At 53.2% G+C, this 19,910-nt stretch overlaps 1 protein-coding gene across 9 annotated transcripts; it reads left to right on the top strand.

Annotated features, from left to right (window-relative positions):
* Window positions 1-16,862, top strand: TAL1 (TAL bHLH transcription factor 1, erythroid differentiation factor). 9 transcript variants are annotated; one of them, XR_015158675.1, is made up of 6 exons: window positions 148-1,162; window positions 2,889-3,048; window positions 6,539-6,976; window positions 8,281-8,375; window positions 11,338-11,483; window positions 13,295-13,411. XR_015158675.1 is itself a non-coding variant. In XM_086387108.1 (6 exons), exons 4-6 carry the CDS (start codon window positions 6,540-6,542, stop codon window positions 13,747-13,749), a joined length of 987 nt encoding a protein of 328 aa, XP_086243234.1. In that variant the 5' UTR covers window positions 161-1,162; window positions 2,889-3,048; window positions 5,492-5,720; window position 6,539; the 3' UTR covers window positions 13,750-16,862. The 9 variants fall into 9 exon arrangements, 7 of the variants coding, with proteins under 7 accessions (XP_086243239.1, XP_086243234.1, XP_086243225.1 ...); XM_086387108.1 differs by lacking the exon at window positions 11,338-11,483 and adding an exon at window positions 5,492-5,720 and having other exon boundaries at window positions 161-1,162; window positions 13,295-16,862; XM_086387113.1 differs by lacking the exons at window positions 148-1,162; window positions 11,338-11,483 and adding an exon at window positions 1-80 and having other exon boundaries at window positions 13,295-16,862.
* The last annotated feature ends 3,048 nt before the right edge of the window (window positions 16,863-19,910 follow it).

Below are 19,910 nucleotides of genomic sequence, written 5' to 3'. Positions count from 1 at the left end.
GGGGCCGGGGGGAGGAGAGGGCTCGGCACTAAGGACCAGGCCTCAAAATGGCCACACGCGTCCCCCAGTAGCGGCAAAACGTGAGCATTCTGGCCTTTTTCTAGGGGAAGGCAACCTGCAGCCTCTCACGGAATTCCCCGTCAATTTCTTCCCTCTTTTTGCCCGCTCGCAAAAACAAGGTTTCGCTCCTTTTCCCTCGGTTTCTTTCGATAGGGGGGCATTTTCCAGGGACGCCCTTGCGCTCGCCGCCGCCGTCGCCGCCCCTCCCGTCTCGGAGACTCTCTTCCTTCCTTCCCTTTTTTCTTACGCAATATACAGAAATGCGCGAGGCGGTGGTTGGTTTTCGTTTCTTCTTGGTGGTTGTGGGCATGCAGTGGAATTGTTGAGAGTGCGTGTGTGAGCTATGGACAGTGTTGACTTCTTCTGAGTGTGGTCTTCTAGGCGACAGGTTGTGTGTGATGGTGCTTGTGCTGTTCGGTGTATAGATTTGGATTCTCCGAGGCCCTTCTACGTTTTCATCGTTGTATATACAATTATGCTCGTTTGCCTTCTCGACATGTATGCTGGGCTGCTTGATCTTCTCGATTGTGTTTGGATGGTCTCGTTGTTGTGTCGGTCGTGCGTGATCCTGACTACCTTGGGTCGTGCGCCTAGGAGCGATTGCATTTGATCGGTTTCGTTGTGTCCTGCTGGACAATGTTTGGGCCTGACCGAGTCGGCTTGTGGGGCAGTGTTGGGCTGTGCTTACTTTGCTTCCCTTCTATGCGGCTAGTCCGCGAGTGGCCTTGTCCACCCTGGGTTGTGTGGCTGTGTGCTAGTGTCCTTTGGAAGTGCATTTGTAAATCGCTGGGGGGTGGAGGGGAGGGCGAACGAGCGAGGGATGGATGCGCCAGTTGAGGAGGCGGCATGGGGGCGGGGTGAGGGATTTCACATTTTATTCCAATTTATGATGTATTCGGAAGCCAGTGTTGGCTTGGATGAGCAGCTGGATCAGCGGCTGCTCTGTCCGGGGGCCAGTCTGTGCCTCAGTGTTGGAGGGGTTTGTTAGTGAGTGGGAGCCTCTTCCAGGCTGGAAGCTGAGCAGCGTTCGCGGAGGCCCGCGCCTGCAAGCCGGTAGCCGCCAGCTTCGGTTCCCGCGGCACTCAGGCTTCGTCCATTTCTGGTCAGTTTCACGGGTACGGCCGCCGGGGTCTGCGGGAGAGGCCCGGAAAAGACAATGGGCGCATTCTCCAGGCCTCGCGCCTCGGGTGGGGACTTCGGGATCATCTCCAAGGAACATTTTCCCACCCCTTCCCCGGGTGAGCGACATTCCCGCGTGGGTCAGGTAGCCCGTCACATAGATGACCAGGGCCGGGCTTCATGGAGGGACGGGGTCAGTGCTGCCCTAGCTCCGAAAGAAAGGATTTTGTTTTGCCAGTGGTTGTGGTTGCTAATGTCATCATCACCATCACAGTCATCGTCATCACCATCATATTTTAATTAAAATAATCATGTAGGAGCTACTAGTCCCTTTTAGCTTCTTTGGGGCGATAACAAAGCAGCGGGGGTTTCCTCCCACCAGCGCTCTGTTTTTTAAGTTGCTGGGTTTGTGACTAGGAGAGAAATGGAGAGAGGGAGGAGCACAGAGACTCCATCCTAAAGCAAAAATTAACCCCGACCTAAGACACCGGGCACAACTGGATTTCCCCTTGTTCTCACCCCTCCCCCCTTTTGAATTAGAAGAGGAGAAAGAAAATCTCCTGCATTGGATTGAAACTACAGGGAACAATTATTACTGTATTTCCACTAAAGCCAGGGCAAAAAAAGAGGTGGCCTTAGCTATTAATCCAAGACTTCGATGTGTGGCCATAAACTGAACGATTTCAGCAAAACGAATTAAATAAAACCTTCCAGAGGGAGGGAAAAAAAAAAAAAAGAAAAGAAAAGGCGAACTAAATTTCCCTGCCACTACACCCTGGGAAGCAATATTTGATTTATTTTTACCCTCTCTCCTTTCCCCTTTCCTTGTTTATTGCTGCAAAGAATTACTAGAATTCTCTTGTACTCTGCCGACCTGAATACGGAAGAATCGAAAATCTTGTGTAGGGATGGTTGGAGGGAGAGGCAAGGACCTTCCTTCTCTTTTTTTTTTTTTTTTTTTTTGGATTGCTTTCCTTATTTTCCCCTTCCTCAGCCTTTTTTGTTTGTTTGTCTGTTTGTTTCCCTTAATCGGTAGGAAGAAAAAAAAGGGGGGGGGGACCTGGATACATCAGATTCTCTGCCCCCTTCCCCCTATTCTCTTGGATTTTTGCGGTTCAGACTGTGTTGTATCCCTTCGGAAAAGTAGTCTTTGGAATTGGGTTCTGGTTTCGGTTTAGCCTGGAGGTGGGGTGGTGAGAGTCAGAGAGAGAATGGGGCTTCTCAGAGGTTCTGTCCCACCTTCCACGGTGTAAAGACTGGATCCCCCTTTTGGTACACACATCCCCCTACCCATCCCAGCCAGGCTGCGGACGACTCCGGTGCTGTGGCCGCAGCTCTGATCCGCCTGACTTAGGTTCCAGAGCCAACCGCTGTAGACCAGCCAGTGCTTAGAAAACAAACGGGCCACACTGAACCCTCCCGGTTGGAGGGTCCGATAATGTTCAGGGCAGTCTGCGGCAAGCTGTTGTTGTTGGACTATGTAGTTATTCCTGATTGGTCAGGTGTAGGGTTCTTTTTTCTGGGGGTGTGGGGGAGGCTTCAAACACCTGCAGGTCGGGGGTTGAAAGCTGCTGGCGATCCCCAGGGTTGGTTGAGGAGGACATGAGGTAATTCCCAGCCATTGACCCCCATTTCTCTCTCTCCCTCCCTCTTGCCCTCCCTTTCTCTCCACCCCCATCTTTCCTGGAAACTCGCTTTGGGCGCGGCAGACCGCCCAGGACCACACCGCGGCCTAACTGCCGGGCTCTCGGTGAGAGAGGGGGAGAGCAAAGACCCCCGTCCACAACCTGGACCTCGACTCCCACCTCTCTCTGGCCGGAGGAGTGGAGATCCTATTCAGAGGGGCCCGTCTCTCTAAATATGCCCCAGGTGAGTTTTTTGCGGGGATGACAGGGCTGATGGAAACAGTCACCAGGAAGGCCTTGGGATCTGGCCTGAGGTGGGGAAAGCTGGGGACAGAGGACAGTCCAGTTTCAGATTGGGGAGAGGGGGAGGAGGACGAACCCAGAGCTGGGAATCCTGAGATCTGACTCTGCCACTGACTGCGGCCTCTGCTACTGTGGCTTCCAGAGGGCCCTTCCCCGCGTAAGAACAGTTAGTTGGACTGTAGTCCCCCTAATGCTCCATGGTTCCGTAGATGTTTCACAAGGCTCATAACTTTGGGACGGCTGTATTCGGATAGGTCAGGTTGCGTGCAGTGGGGAGTGGGGGGGCTCCGGCAGGAAAAAGGCCGCAGCCATCCTGGCTAATGCAGTCCTAACTTGGGTGGGCCCAGGCAGGGGCTTCAGGCCTAGGGTGGGGCTACATTTGAACACCCCTCCATACCAGTAGCAGCGGGAAAGTGGTTCTGTTCTGGGGTGATTGTGGTTTGTGTGCAGGCTTGGGGCTCCCCCAGGGGGTCATGCCGCGGGGTGGGGGGGTGGGGTGTGTGTGGATGCAGTATGAGGGACTGGAGGCCGAGTCTAAGGCAGTGGCTCTAGCCCAGGGCATGGCGGAGGCTGCTTTTACACAAAAAATTTTCCCTCCTGGGGATAGGGAACTGCCAGAGACCAGGTGTCTGCCCCTAGATCTCTCAGGTTCCCGGGTCTTGTTCAGACACATATGGAAATGATCCAGCTGCCAGCCTGGCAACAGGAGATGAGCCGAGGTAGGGGACTTGGAGCTGGGATTTGGTCGCACAAAGAGGAGTTGTAATGGTCGAATGGTCCAGTGCTGTTCAGTTCAAAATCTGCAATCTTCGCACTCCCCTTCTTCATTTTCCCTAATAAAAACAAGTAAAAATCACTAGGCTTTCATTTTGATAATCTTAACCAAAGCCAAGTGATCGGGTTTAGTCACCGATCACTAAAAAGAAAGTGAATTCTCCGGTGGCTTCCTTAAAAGAGTCGGGATCCCTGGCCTTGGGTGATCCTGGTTGCAGAGAGCAAGCAGGGTTTTCCTGAGGTCCCAGGAGGGCCGGGGAGAGGTTGGCCACAAAGCCCAGGGGACCAATTATAGGTTTCTCAGGGGGAGTCTGAGAGATACAGATATTTATAGGCATCTGGAGAGAGCATTCGGGGCCAGAGTCAACTCATCTGAAATACTTGTTCCCACCACCCCCACCCCCTGAGATCTGATCATACTCAGAGCCTCAGAATTAATCGGAAGGCATAAATAGGAGAGCTTGGGCTCATTTTGGCGATTGCAGAGTGAATTGTTCGTCACTCATTTAGAAGCTGAGACTGAAGCACGTGTCACTGGGTGCACTGCCTGGGGATAGTAAGGTAGGGAGCCAGCCTCTTGGGGCTTGTATGTTTTGCCAGAGGACTGTATATTTCCAATGCATTTCACTGTTGAGGGGAGCCAGGAAGTCTCTAGTGGTATACCTCTGGTGCATTTCTAGTGACTGAAATGTCTTGGCAGTCCCATTCTGTGGATATAGACCTATTGTTTCCACCATAATCATAAACTCGCTTCCAATGAAGTGTTGCGGACCTACTGCCTTTGCAGCCAGGGTATACCAAGTCTAGGGGAATTTTGTCGTTTCGGGGTTCTGCCCATGGGGCTGGCAGACTTAGGGCAGGAGCATAATCGGAATGGTGATTCTTCGTCAGCTGTGTCTGGTGGCAACTAAGCTGAGTGAGCTCTGGAAGTTTCAGAAGGTCCCGTCTTTCCTCTGGGGTGGGAGGATGGCTCCCAGGCCATCTAGTCCAGAGCGGTACAGGGGCAGAATGGCTGCCAGGAATGAATTCTCTGCTTGAGGCTGAGTTGGACTTTTGTGTATTTGTTTTATGTTATAAAATACCCTACTTATATAATTCCGATAGCAGATACTTTATTTTGAACATCTTACAAAGCCTGTCGAGTTGATTATGTTTTTGTTGTTTTATTAAAAGTGACAGAGTCTCATAGTTTTTCTGTTTTTGGTTTGTGTGTGTGTGTGTGTAGGGGGGGTGTGTTTGTCACATGTTATGGAAGAACTGGGAGAGAATGGAAGTGGGGAGTCACCCTGCCTGCAATCACCCTGGAGTATGGTTGAGGAGGAGAGCAATGTCCTTGGTTGGAGATGGGGGGATATATGGGAGGGATATATATGGGGGATATACGGGATATATGGATATATGTGTATGCGAGGATAAGCGACTTAGCATGCACGCATGCACGGGAGGATTGCAAAGAGACTGGAGTTCTAGTCCCACTCTACAAAGAGTCACAAGACCTTGGGCAAGGCAGTCTCCTTTCTGGCCCAGTCTCTCTGTCTATAATAATGTTTACTTGAGCATTTGCACAGGGCTTTTAAATGCATATATGAGGTATTCCTCTTGTTCCCCAGAAGACAACACCAAAGTGTGAAAGGGAGATGGGTGAGTGCTGGAGGAGTTCCCCAGCCATCTTTACACCCCTTCCTCACATTTGTGGATGGGAGCCCAGAGCCCAGTGGCCTTAAGAACACTACTCTTCGAATGTCCGGGCTCCACACCGCCTCAGCCAGGCCTCCCTTCTAGACCCCACCTCACTTCTGAGTCCATCTGAGCAAAAGGAAGAACACAGTGTGCAGGGAGGTAGGGCCTGGATCATCTTCTTCTCTCCCTGATGACCCATCTCCAGTCCTGGTGGCAGTAAAGGGTCACTGGGTATTCCAGCGGATCCACAGAACACAGGTGGATTTGCTGGGTGTAGACCGACACCCCCGCAGCGGGGTGAATGTGTGTTGAAAGGGAGAGCTGAGTTCCTTTGGATAATTCTCTGCCAGCTCTGATCACTCCCGCACCCCCACCCCCACCAGATTTCCAGGTGTAGTACGTGGCGGTAGGCTGGGGGCACGTATTGTTGAAAGAAGAGGGGGATTGCAAAAAGCACCCCACCTCCGCGCGACAGGGTCCCCGCCAAAACCAAAAGGGGGGGCGGGAAGAGCACAGTCGGTCGGGGATTTGTTCCCTCCTCTTCCCGTGCGCCCGAGAAGGGGCACGGGTGATATTTCTTTCTCGCCTCTTTCTGCATTTCCTTCCTCCTCCCCCCGCCCCCCAACTCTGTTTTTCTTGCGCTGGCTGTATTTGTATTCCTTTTCTTCCAATGTCTCTGTGGTTCTTATCCACCTCTGTCCCTTCGGCCCTCAGTCTCCGTCTCCCAGGTATCCTCCTCTCTTCTCCCAAACCGGAGACCCCCCTTTCTCTTCAGCCCCAGCACCCCGGGCTCGTGTGTGTCCACGTGGCGTTAAGTTGGTCCGCGTTTTCTCACGTCTCCATGCGTGAGTTTCCCTCCGCTCTTCACCCCCTCCCTCAGCTCCCCACCCCCGCCCCATCCCGCCCCCCAGCGTGGGTGGGCCAGGGGCAATGGTCTGAGCGGGCGTCCGCTTGTCTGTCTGTCTGTCTACCCGCAGGATGACGGAGCAGCCGCCGAGCGAGGCGGCACACAGTGACCCCCCGCTAGAGGGACGGGACGCGGCCGAGGCCCGCATGGCGCCCCCGCACCTGGTCCTGCTGAACGGCGTCGCCAAGGAGACGAGCCGCGCGACCCCGGCGGAGCCCCCGGTCATCGAGCTGGGCACGCGCGGCGGCGGCCCGGGGGGCGGCCCCGCCGGTGGGGGCGGCGCCGCGCGGGACTTAAAGGGCCGCGAGGCTGCGGCGGCCGAAGCGCGCCATCGGGTGCCCACCACAGAGCTGTGCAGACCACCCGGGCCCGCGCCCGCCTCGGCCCCCGCGGAACTGCCCGGCGACGGCCGCATGGTGCAGCTGAGCCCGCCCGCGCTGGCGGCCCCCGCCGCCCCCGGCCGCGCGCTGCTCTACAGCCTCAGCCAGCCGTTGGCCTCGCTCGGCAGGTCAGGGCCGGGGGGAAGGGCGGGTGGGCAGGCGGCGCGGGCCCTGGGACTCCCCTTCCGCACGTGGGGAGCCAGCCATCCCCTCCCGGCCAGCGAGTGGCTGAGCTCGCGGAGAGAGGGGGAGAGGGGGGTTTACACCCGGAGACGGAAAAGCCTAGGCTGGAGACCCCGTGCAAGTGAGGAAGGAGCCCTCAGCAAATGTGTTTGTGTATGTGTGTGCGTGGGTGTGCACGCAGGGGGGAGTGTGCGGATGGTTTGTGTCTGCGGCATGCAGGGAGCGCAGAAGCTGAGGAGGGGGAGTGCAGGCATGCGGCTGGGTGTGAGCAGAAGTGCGGGGTTCTGCGTGGTGGTGGTGGCGGGGTGGACTGGAGGAGTCTTGTGAGTGTGAGTACCGGGCAGGAGTGTGTCTCAGTGCGCTCCGGTGTGAAATTCTTCTGGATTCTGCAGCCCTCAGTGGACAGGTGAGAGACGAGCATCTGAGAGTGACTGGAGAGGGATCCCTCCCGCTAATCTCCCCTCCACCTGGGGAATGGATCCCTCCCTCCTCTCCTGAGCCCCTCCTCTCCTAGCTGCCATCTCTGGCCTGGACCCTGTGCTTCCTTTGGTGTGAAGGTGTCCGTTTCCCTGGTGGGACCACTGAGGTGGTGGAGAGCCCGAGGCAGGGTTGGGGTGGAGACGGGAGGATGAGGGGAGAGACAGTGCAGGGCAGTGGGAGTCTGCCGGATGCCAGAGAAAGAAGCTAGGGAGAGTCCAGTAGAGTGGGTCATGGGGGAGCATGTCAGCAGGACTGCTCAGGGTTTCCTGTCTGTTGTCTGTCCATGTGCCCCATGAGGCTGGGGTGAACGTGAGGGGAGGCTGAGGGTAGGGAACAGGGTGCTGTTATGAGACGCAGGAATTGCACAGTCCCAGCTGTGAAGGCTGTCTGTGTGAGCACCTGTTTGGGAGCAGAGGTGTCTATGGATTGTGCACTTGTATGGGGGAGGGGAGTATGTCTGTGCAGGATGTGTGTTCATTTTCGTGTTTGCTCCCTGTGTTTGCCATTGAGTGTGTGTGTGTGTGTGTGTGTGTGTGTGTGTGTGTGTGTGTGTGTTTAGGGTGTGCAGGTATGTGGCCCCCCTCCCCTTGCTTGTCTAACCATAGAGAAAGGCTGGGTGAGGGGTGTGTGTGTGCTTGTTTTATGTTCCTTGTAGCCCCCATTCTGGTGCGAAGGGACCAGGGGTGCCCTTGTTTTTCCGGGGGTTGGGGGGCTCAAGAACAGGTGGGGAGGGTCTGTGATCTGGTGGTCTGCCTGCTCCCTCTTACAGTGGCTTCTTTGGGGAGCCAGATGCCTTCCCTATGTTCGCCACCAACAACCGAGTGAAGAGGAGGCCCTCCCCTTATGAGATGGAGATTACTGATGGTGAGTTTACTCCCACCCCCAACTTGTGCACTCAGTCCCTCAAGCTGCTAGAGCCCCTGAAGGCGGGACCATCAGGGACAACTCCTAGGTGTCTCACAGGGATGGGCGAGCTGTCTTGGAGCCCCTAACTGTCAAAGTCCTTGCCCTGTTGGCCTGGGACTAGGGGAGGTCATGGGTGGAGCTGGGGGTTGCCACACAGTCCTGGGAAGAGAGGCCATGGGAGTGAGGGACACGCTGTGGTGCTTAGCTCAAACCTCCACTGTTAGTTGTTGTCTCCATTCTAGCTCCAATCCTCCACTCGGCAAGGATCCCTCAGTTCAGTTCAGTTCAGTCGCTCAGTCTTTGCAACCCCATGAATCGCAGCACGTCAGGCCTCCCTGTCCATCACCAACTCCCGGAGTTCACTCAGACTCACTCAGACTCACGTCCATTGAGTCGGTGATGCCATCCAGCCAACTCATCCTCTGTTGTCCCCTTCTCCTCCTGCCCCCAATCCCTCCCACCATCAGAGTTTTTTCCAATGAGTCAACTGTTCACATGAGGTGGCCAAAGTACTGGAGTTTCAGCTTTAGCATCATTCCTTCCAAAGAACACCCAGGGCTGATCTCCTTTAGAATGGACTGGTTGGATCTCCTTGCAGTCCAAGGGACTCTCGAGAGTCTTCTCCAACACCAAGGATCCCTGGGGAGGGCAGAAACACACAGTGCCCCTGACTCTAAGCACCAACCTCCGGGGATTATCTGCACCTTCTCCAAAGTCCTCTTGGGAGAAGAGTCTGGAGTCTGGAGTCTCCTCCTTGCCTGGAATTGTACCTTTAAAGGTCTTGTCCCAGGTCCATGCAAAGTGGGGCCCTCTTGTCCCTGTTCCCTTCCTGACACCATAGATTCTACCCTACTCCCTCCCTTCCCCCATCCCAGGGGCTTCAGCACTTTTAATGTGAACTACCTGAGTAGTCTTTGGCCCCAAACTTTCAAGAAGCAGCTGGAGGAGGGGGACATTTGAAGGACCCCCCCTCCCTCTTCCCAGGGTTGACCAGATGTAGTAGAGGGGCCCCAGCACCAGGAGGCAGGAGAGCAGGCTCTTCAAAGCCCAAGGATTTTCTGGAGTTGCCAGCGCACTCTGGATGCCCAGGGTTTACCAAGCATCTACTCTGTGCCCAGAGAGAATGAGACAGAAGACATGGAGCAAGGGATAGACTCAGGCAAGAGGAAGCTGTGGAGAGGTTGGTAGTTCTCTGAAAAAGACCTGAGAGGAATAGACAGAGATGGAGGTGAAGGGAAGGATGAGGGTGTAAGATATGTCCACAGGATTTTGAAATCAGAGACTTAACCAAAAGGAGTCCATAAAAGTGGAGCTGTTAATAACATAAGGTCTAAAGTCAGGACTTTATGTGGATTCCTGTTGCTGAAATTTTCTGGGCCTTGGTTTTCTCATTTGTAAACTAGGGAGAATAAGAGCTTCCTCACAGGTTGTTGAGCCAGTGGGGTAAAGTGCTTTTAGGACCTGCCTTGGGAAGGGTGCTGCCTCTGAAGTCTGTGTAGCTCTAGCTGTGATGGCAGCCATAACGCTCCTCTCCCCGCCTCGTCGTCAGCTACGGGCAGGGACCAATCCTTCTGACAGCGCAGCTGAGGGACTCCCCTCTGTCTGGCCTGGAGGCCAGGGTAGGATTGCCCAGCAGGAGTGTTGTATTTTTCCCAGCCTGGGTCTGACCTTTGGTGAAGAATCAGCTTCCCAGGTGGTGCTTTTGGTAAAGAACCCGCCTGCCATTGCAGGAGACATAAGAGATGTGCATTCGATCCCTGGGTCAGGAAGTTCCCCTGGAGAAGGAAATGGCAACGCACTCCCGTGTTCTTGCCTGGTGAATCCCATGGAGAGAGGAGCCTGGCAGGCTATAGTCCACGGGGTCACAAAAGAGTGACGAACACTTTCAGCTGGGCGGGGGCCTGCTGGGGTTTGGAAAGACAGCTTCTAAGACACTGCAGGCAGAGATGAATGATTGGGCACATGGTGTGCGTGCGTGTGTGTGTGTGTGTGTGTGTGCATGTATGTGTGTGTGTGTGATTGTAGGAAAGAGATGATCAAGCAGGAAGTGTTGGCACTGATGAGTTGGTTTGCAGGGGCAAGGTCTGCCTCTGTTCTGGCCGTAGTCTCCCTAGCTGTGAAATGAGTAATGGGTCTTAGGTGACCCATTCTCTCTACCTAACTTTCCATGTTCTGAGGTCTGGTTCCAGGGTCATCAGAGGAAGGCAAACAACTATCCCAGGACTGGCAGTTCCTTCAGGGCACAGAGCATCCTGAGGACTGCCAGGAGCTAGCACTGTGCCTCAGTGTTTGGGAGGGCAGTTGCTGCCTCAGCCCCGGGACCTGGGAGCTAGTGGGGCCATCCTCTGCCATTCTTGGATTTGGGGATCCCTGAAAGTCCACCCTGGTCAGGCTGGGACACTTAGTGCAGTACTTTGTATACCATAGGTGCTCGATACATGCACACTCGTGTCTGCACCTGCTCTGCAAGTCTTAGTACACGAGCACTAGTGAATACTGGTCCAGTGTGTATTCAGTGCACTCTAGACATGGGAGACGGAGGCAGCCCTCAGACATCTGCCCAGAGCCTCAGGCCAAGCCTGGGCATGGCTGTCTCTCCACTCCTGTCCTAGGGGGGAGAGAGCCCCCAGTGAAGTCATTTTCCCACTGCTCTCTCCTCCATTCCCCACCTGTCAGCATGATCAGTTAGTCAGCACATATTTAGTAAGCTCTTATTCTGTGCTTTTCTGCACCCTTAGAAGAAAATCCCTGTATCTTACTGCAGGGCCCTATGGAATCTGGACCTAGACTACTCTGATCTCACCCACACTAATCTAGCCAGGCTAGCTTTCACTGTTTTTCAACTCAGGGCCTTTGCACTTCCAGCTTCCCTTCCTGTGTCTGGCTGGCTCTTCTTTGACTTTAAGTTCTTCCGTTATAGGGTGGCTCAGACGCTAAAGAATCTGCCTGCAATGCAGAAGACCTGGGTTCCCTCCCTGGGTCGGGAAGATCCCTTGGAGAAGGAAATGACAATCCACTCCAGAATTCTTGCCTGGAGAATTCCTCCTCCATGGACAGAGGAGCCTGGTGGGCTACAGTCCATGAGACCACCAAGAGTCAGACACGACTGAACAACTTTCACTTCACTTACAGACATCACCTCTTCCAAAAGGCTGTCTCCAGCCACCTCAGCTAAAACATGCAGCTCCTTTCCATCTTTTCATTTACATTCAGCTTCCTGCCTGTTTGTTATTTGTTTGCTGCTTGTTTATTATCTGTCATCCTCATTAACGTGTGAGCTCCATGAGGGGAGGGACTGTCTCCTCTTCACCTTTATTTCTTAATGCCTAGCACAGTGCCTCTCAGTTCAGTTGCTCAGTCATGTCCGACTTTGCGACCCCATGGACTGCAGCACGCCAGGCCTCCCTGTCCATCACCAACTCCCAGAGTTTACCCAAACTCACATCCATTGAGCCAGTGATGCCATCCAGCCATCTCATCCTCTGTTGTCCCCATCTCCTCCTGCCCTCAGTCTTTCCCAGCATCAGGGTCTTTTCCAGTGAGTCAGTTCTTCACATCAGGTGGCCAAAGTATTGGCGCTTCAGCTTCAGCCCCAGCCCTTCCAAAATATTCAGGACTGATTTCCTTTAGGATTGACTGGTTTGATCTCCTTGCTGTCCAAGGAACTCTCAAGAGTCTTCAACAACACCACAGTTCAAAATCATCAATTCTTTGGCACTCAGCTTTCTTTATGGTCCAACTCTCATATCCATACATGACTACTGGAAAAACCATAGCTTTGACTATATGGACCTTTGTTGGCAAAGTAATATCTCTGCTTTTTAATTGGTTGTCTAGGTTGATCATAGCTTTTCTTCCCAGGAGCAAGTGTCTTTTAATTTCATGGCTGCAATCACCATCTGCAGTGATTTTGGAGCCCCCCAAAATAAAGTCTGTCACTGTTTCCATTGTTTCCCCATGTATTTGCCATGAAGTTATGGGACCAGGTGCCATAATCTTAGTTTTCTGAATGTTGAGTTTTGATGCACAGTGCCTGGTTGTCAGTAAATAACTGATGAATGGATAAAACTAACATTTAGTGAAGGTTTAACTGGAGGCAAGTATCATCTTAAGTACTTTGCCTGTGTTAGTTGTTAGATACACATGACAATCTTATAACTTGGTTCTCTGGTACTCTCTCCATTTTGCAGGTGATGAAGGTAAAGCACAGAGAGTTTAGGTAATTTGCCCAGAGTTACGGTCTAGGGAGTAATAGTTAGAAATTGAACCTAGAAAGTCTGTCTCCAGAGTTTATCTGACTAGTGCTATATGGCCTTTTGGCACAAGTGAATGAATGAATGAATTAGTGATAAAAGGTTCCTGTCCTAAAATGTCTCACAGCTCACAGAGGAAAGAAGTGAAGTCACTGAGTTGTATCCAACTCTTTGCAACCCCATGGACTGTAGCCTACAGGCTCCTCCGTCCATGGGATTTTCCAGGCAAGAAAACTGGAGTGGGTTGCCATTTCCTTCTCCAGGAGATCTTCCCAACCCAGGGATTGAACCTGGGTCTCTGGCATTATAGGCAGACGCTTTACCATCTGAGCCACCAGGGAAGTCAAGTTTGGAAACATACAGTCATGATCAAGGGTGATGGAGATTCGGGATTATAGGGCCGTGGTGGTTGGTTGGACTTGTCTGAGGGGTTAGGGAAAATTCCCAGAGAGGGAGAAGACAGCTGAGGGCTTTGAAGGATGAGTAAGAGTTTTCTGAGCAAAAGGATAGAAGGCATTCAGGGTTTAGCAAGCTTTCCAATGGATGGTTTCTCTTCTTCCCCACAGAAGAATATGCCCTGGGGGATCTCCAACCCACTCTCCTAACCTGTCCTCCTGCCCCCAGGTCCCCACACCAAAGTTGTGCGGCGCATCTTCACCAACAGCCGGGAGCGATGGCGGCAGCAGAATGTGAACGGGGCCTTCGCTGAGCTCCGCAAGCTGATCCCCACACATCCCCCAGACAAGAAGCTCAGCAAGAATGAAATCCTCCGCCTGGCCATGAAGTACATCAACTTCCTGGCCAAGCTGCTCAATGACCAGGAGGAGGAAGGCACCCAGCGGGCCAAGCCTGGCAAGGACCCTGTAGTGGGGGCTGGCGGAGGGGGTGGGGGAGGAGGGGGCAGCGCGCCTCCTGAGGATCTCCTGCAGGATGTGCTCTCCCCGAACTCCAGCTGTGGCAGCTCCCTGGACGGGGCAGCCAGCCCGGACAGCTACACAGAAGAGCCAGCGCCCAAGCACACAGCCCGCAGCCTCCATCCTGCCATGCTGCCTGCTGCGGATGGAGCCGGTCCTCGGTGATGGGTCTGGGGTCACGCGGGATCAGCCGGGCAGGTGCCCTCAGGCTGCTGGGACCATGGGCTTTAGGGCAGGTGGGGTGAGTGTTGGGCAGCTCTGAAGTAGGACATGGACTTGATGAGCTTTCCTTGATGTCTGAACTCTGGGGAGTCCCAGCCCCTCTGGGGCTGGTTTTCCTGTTTCCTGCCTCAGTAGGAGACCAGTAAAATGGAGCAAAGTGGTAGGTACTTTTTATGAAGACGGCACAGTCTTCCCCTTTTTCCAAATCCCTAAGACTTTTCAAGTAAGAGGCTCAAGGGGCATTGCTTTTGGCCTGGAGCACAGGAGCCCTGTCTTCGCTGAGACCTGGGCTTGTCAGCTCTCTCCGAGGCATCCGGCAGCCTCTGCCTTGCCTTTAGCCCCTCCCAAGCTGGCTGGGGTGGCTTTTGTGGCCACACTGTCCAAATATATAGGTACCCAATAGCTCCCCATTTCTTGAGCCGCATCTTCACCCAGGCCCACATTGGTCCATCCAGCTTGCCAGCTGCTGCAGAGAGTCACAAGCCCTGAGGTGCCTTCTTCAGGGCCTGGCTGAAGAAGATGGCCAGTGGACAGCCTGCTGTCACCTAGCTGGGCCAGAGGGTCAGAAAACCCAGTAGCCCTTACTTCTTGCCCTGGGGATCTAAGCTCTGCTTTCTTCCCACTGAGATTTGCCTTCCTCATGCTTGTGGCTGTGGGGACCGAGGCTGAAGCTGTGAGAGTGCCCTGTAGGTTTCGTTTGAAGGCAGACAAAGGAGAAATAGTGAAATAGAGCAAAAGCTGTTTGGGGCACATGGGCTTCAAATCGTGGCGGTGTCTCAGAGCTACCTGCCTGTATTCCCAGTGACACGTTGCTGTTTGTGGGGGGCATGGATGTCAGTGTGCTGATGGGCTCTGTGCTGGTCTTGACAGGAGATGTGCAGCCCCGTCTGGTGTTCTGGCTGTGCAGAGGGGCCTCCCTGTTGCAGGATGTCTGTTGTCCGATGGTCTGGGCTGTGTTCTGAAACCGAATCGATGACAAATTCTGTCCTGTGAATTCCTGGTATTGGGATTTTGCTTGACTTCAGTTACTTTGGGACCTCAGGGTCTTGATATGAGCCAGGATCCAGCCCCACCTCTAGGCCCTGGGGAGCCCAGTGAGAGACCAGTTGAGACCCACGCACATTCACTTTCACTTAGCAGAACCTTCAACATCCCTGAGTCTGCAAATTTCAGGCATCACGAGTGTGTATGGGAGGCTGGCGTAACACATGAGGAGTGCTCCCCGCCAGAAGTTGTACATGACATTTTTGTAAATCAAATCCTTATCCTTCATCTTTTAAAGAAATTCTACTGCAAGTCCCTTGGTAATGTGGAGAATCCTTTTGTAGAGTGGACCTCTGCCCCCTCATTGATCTCCTGTGTCAATCCAGATGGCGGGATGTGATTTTCTTCAGGTGAGGCCTGCCTGTGACCCACATCCCAGACCCATGGAGCAAGCTGCACACGAGTCCTGTATACCTGTCACTGTGTCCTCAAGTCACCCTGGCCGGCTCTGACGCTCCGGCTTTACCCTGTCCATAGCGACGTGGAAGAACCATCGCTGCAGCTGTCGGGAAAGGTCCTCACGCCTTGTGGGCTCCAGCTTGGTGGTTTGCCCTTACTGTGGCAGGGCCTCGGGGACAGTCACGTGCACACAGAGATGATCCCTGCACTCCCCCTCTTCCTTTTAAGTTGTGAGGTCCAGTTCGTGGGAATGGAAGCCGCATGGTTAACCCTTGTAGCACTCTCTCCCATTTCAGCACCAACCCCCATTATATTTTGACAAACATTTGGATGGGTTCTTTTCCAATACTTGGAAGCTCCTGTAGGAATCCCATCTGTCCAAAGATGGAAACCTCTTCTAGGTCTTAAGGCTGTGTCTGCTTCCAGTGGATTAATTTACCTGGGAGTGAAAAGTGGCCACAGTGAGCATGGTGGATGGGTTTTAGGAGATGGATTATACATTCTAACAGGAGCTTGAGCTTCTGGTTCCCTCTTCTCTCAGACTTGCAGTGTGACCTGGTAAAGTTCTGTCTCTGGATGTCTTTCTCATAAATACCCTGGCTTGGCCTGTCTCCTATCGCTGTGGTATGGACTGAATGGAATCATGGAAGTAGAAGCATTTTGAGACCATAAGGAACTCTGTTGCTCTCGGTATCATTCCTGCAGTGAGATTTCTCACCCAGAGTCCAGGACCTAGGCAGTGGGCCAGACTGCTTCTCTGTGCAGTATTTGGATAATTTAGCCTTCTAAACCACTTTAGCCCACTTCAGGATTTTCTAGATTATCCTCATCTTTCCAGATTGACCTCATTTCAGTCTCATCCCAAAGCAAGGCATAGAAGGGAGTCTAGAAGAGAAATACTGGATTGTGGGCAGAATGTGTAAAATGTAGTACAAAACAGGCCTAGGGAGAGATAGGCAAAGCTTTGTGACTTTGTTAAGAACCAGAGAAGATCCATCATTTTCACCTTCATTTCCAGCATCTCTCCCCACCATGCTCTTCTTCCTCTGCCTCATTTTCACCCATGAATATTCCCCATCCAAGAATAATATTTGTCAAAGAAGGAAAAATGGTAAAAAACACGAGGAGGATAAAGATGATTTTAAATGACCGGAGGGAATCATGTCTTTTAAGAAACATTCATATTTTATTTGTAGTGGCAAACGACAAGATGGTACAACCTTTATCCTTTTCTGAAAGCAAAACAAAGGGCACAGCATCTGTAGTCAGCCCACAACTGTCCTGGCCTTTGGGGGTGGTCTCGTCGTACTTGTGATTTCAATGGTACGTGGCCCCCACCGAAGGCTTGCCCCTGGCCCATGTACATAGCGCATCATTCCCGTGGGCGGGCCCAGCACTTTCCGTCAATGTTGTACTGTACGTGATGCGTTGCGTTGGTCTCTGCATTTTTCTGCAGAAGAGGAGTAACCGCTCCAGGTACCTTGACCTTTGTACAGCCCAGAGGCCAACACTGTGGGCGTGTGACTCTTAGCGACAAAACCCATGTGGTGATGATGTGTGTATATATATAAGGATATATTGGGAAGATTTCTAAATAAAAATTTTACAGAGGGCTCTGGACTCCATGCTTGCGTGTTGCATCCCCAGGATGAGAGTTGGGACGTTAAAGTAAAGCCATGGCATGAACCTGTCTCCCTTGGAATGAAGGTTCCAGGACTCAGCTGTCCTCCCAGGGTGCGATCCCACCTTCTATCCCGGGGCTCCCCACTTAGGGTTTCTGATCTTTTCCTTCTGCCAGGCCCCACTGAGGTGGGGGGCTCTTCTCAGCACTGTGTACCTATGCTTTGGGCACCAGGCCTTGGGGTGGAGAATTCCCTCGGTGTGTTGGGTTCAGCTCCATGGCTGGGGCAGTGGTTTTTTCGTAGGTTCAGGACAGATTAAGGTCCCACCAGAGAAGGGTCTCAGGTTCCCCAGTGACTCAAAGGAGGCTGACGCTTGTATACTTGCTCTTGATTGCCCTCAAGATTGACTGGGGGTGCAAGTCTTATGGGGGACTCGGGGACAGAGGTTGAGGCTGAGGGAGCAGTGAGTGAAGGCTCAGGATAAGACTGCCATACAGAGGCAGGGACTCTGGGTTCTGGGGAGGCCTCTGCGTGTAGACTGCTGGATCTTCAGGAACCTCAGCAGTCTGGTAGGTATTTCCAACAAAGTACTTACCCTTTTTTCCTTTGTTCATTTAACAAATATTTATTGAGACCCTATCATAGGCCAGGTATTGTTCTAGGTGTTGGAGAGCTAGCAGTGAAGAAAACAGAGATCCCTGTTGCTTAAATTCCCGTGATAACCCCACAGACACACACAACCATAATGAATATATTCCAGGAAGGGGTACCCCTTCCAGGGCAAGAAAGGGGGTACTTGTCTAACACTTGGAAATGGATCGTTGGAGGAGACACGTGTGCTGACAAAGCAAGAGACGTTATTGTGGTGGGGCGCCCGGGCAGAGAGCAGGAGGATCAGGGGACCTAGGAGGACTGCTCTGCCACATGGCTTGGCTTTTATGGTGATGGGGTTGATTTCCAGGTTGTCTCTGGCCAATTCGTCTGACTCAGGGTCCTTCCTGGTAGCACACACATTGTTCGGCCAAGATGGGTGCCAGCGAGAAGGATTCTGGGATGTGGTAGGACCAGTGGCATCTCCTTTTAACCTCTACCGAATTCTGGTTGGTGGTGGCTTGTTAGGTCCCTGTCCTTACCAGGACCTCCTGTCGTGAAACTCACAAGAATGGTTACAATGGTGCTCCACCAGGGTGGATGGTTTCAGTCAATGTTTACCCTAACAACTATGTGGATTGTATAGAAAGTTAGAAGGTGGTTAGTATTAAGGGAAAAAGATATGCCAAGAGGGGAACTCAAAGGACCCACAGTTTGGCCCTTTGGAGGTGAGCGTTGCCCATCCCGCCAGGCTCTGATCTTGGCGTCCCCTGTCTTGGGGTGCTTCCAACTGTTGCTAGGAGGGCAAAGGCATGCAGGGTTTGGGGATACTGCTCTAGTCTGCAGGGAAGCTCCTTGGCTTTTGAAAGACGCCCATTGTGCCTCTTTTCGGCCCAGAGCAAGGAGGTCTCTGGGCAGAGATACGGTGAGACTCTGTCATAGGATGGGGTGACTGGTGAGGGTGGGTGCGGCCATTCACCACCTGAGGAACAGCACAGTGAAGGGGACATGAGAGGCAGACAGACAGGGCAGGGTGCTCAGAGTAGGAGGAGAACCACCAGGAGAGGGTGAGTACGGTGTTTCAAGAGGCTGAGGCCAAAGGGTGTTGGGGTGGGGGGTAGAGGAAGTGGTTAGCCAAGCCCAAGGCAAACGAGAGGGCAAGTAAGAAAAGGTCTGAGAGTGTTGACTGGATTTGGCAAGTGGACTTGGTGAGAACAGCCGCAGGGGAGGGGCGGAGGCCGCAGTGTGACTGTCATGGATACAGAAGCGGAAGGGAGGAGCACCCACTTCCGGACAGACCTTTCCCAGGAGAGGGCAAGGCAGTCCACATCCAGAGAGCTCAGGAACAGCCCATCAGCTCTGTGGCCACCAGGCAGAGATGACGAGGCTAGCGACTGCCCAGGCTGGCCAGGCCCTTGGGGATCAGCTAGCCTGGTGCCCCATCTCCAGATGGGGAGACTGAGGCCAGAGACGAATCTTCCCAGGGCTACATGTCTCACTGAACACTGGCAGGCAGGATAGGGCTGAGCCCGTGAAGGGGAAGGACGGTCGCGGAAGCTCGCCCAAATGGTCTCTCCAGGCTTGTTTCTCACCACCCCACCCTTCGTTCTCTCTGCCCTTATTGCACTAGCCTTTCTGTTCTGGCTGCAATTTAAAAAAAAAAAGTCCAGTTTCTCCACTTTGGGTTTCTATCCGCCCTCGGTTCCCACCCTCCTTTCATCCTGTTAATTTGTCCTCAGCATCAGGAGATGGTCCCGACTCTCTGGGGTCAGCTGCCCACTTTGTGATCCCACAGGCCTTCCTCCACTCTGCTGTCCGCTTTCCCACTAAAACACAAGCTCCTTGAGGTTGAGGTCATGTCTGATTTGTCTGTTCGCCTCCGGTGCCCTGCGTCAGACCTGGCATGGGGCCCTTTCAATATTTATTGAATGAAGAAGTTCTCCTGCATGGAATCTCCCAGCTTGGTGTTGAGGCCAGTGTGGAATAAAAGGGTAGAGGGGTGGATGAGTGGGAGGCTGGGTCATTCCTGCAGGAAAAAAAAAAAAAAAATGCCCTCCGCCTAAAACCACAGTCCTGGGCTGGTCAGAGGTAGACGGACGACTTTGCCCCTTGGGCTGGCAGAGGGCCTTGGGCTGCTTTGGTTGGTAAATAGCGAGGTGGGGTATGAGCTTTCTCAGGCTGGGTCCCCATGGCTGGACCTGGGTTGGAGTATGGTTGGGGTAATGAAGATGAGGAAGCTGATAATCTGGTTCACTCAGAGCAGCCTTACCCACCCTCCATCTTGCTGCCCATTCCCCTCTTCCAAGCTTGCAAAACAATTGATTGCTCCCCAGGAGCCAGCTCTCTGCCTCTGGCTTTATGGCCCATGTGACCAGTCCACTGGGGACAGGCGGTGGTGCTGGGTACAGTGTCCAGCAGTAGAGGCTCAGCTGTCATGACTCAGAGTAA

Source organism: Bos grunniens, chromosome 3, assembly GCF_055505025.1.
Source record: "Bos grunniens cultivar Pamir isolate PY7600 chromosome 3, Bosgru_T2T1.0, whole genome shotgun sequence".
NCBI classification, from domain to species: Eukaryota; Metazoa; Chordata; class Mammalia; order Artiodactyla; family Bovidae; genus Bos; species Bos grunniens.
This window is presented reverse-complemented; position numbering and strand designations above follow the sequence as displayed.

Excerpts from the sequence above, each read along its gene's own strand:
- TAL1 (XM_086387090.1), top strand. Across the intron at positions 6,977-8,280 it reads CCGTTGGCCTCGCTCGGCAG|TGGCTTCTTTGGGGAGCCAG; the intron begins GTCAGGGCCGGG and ends TCCCTCTTACAG. Across the intron at positions 8,376-13,294 it reads TGAGATGGAGATTACTGATG|GTCCCCACACCAAAGTTGTG; the intron begins GTGAGTTTACTC and ends TCCTGCCCCCAG.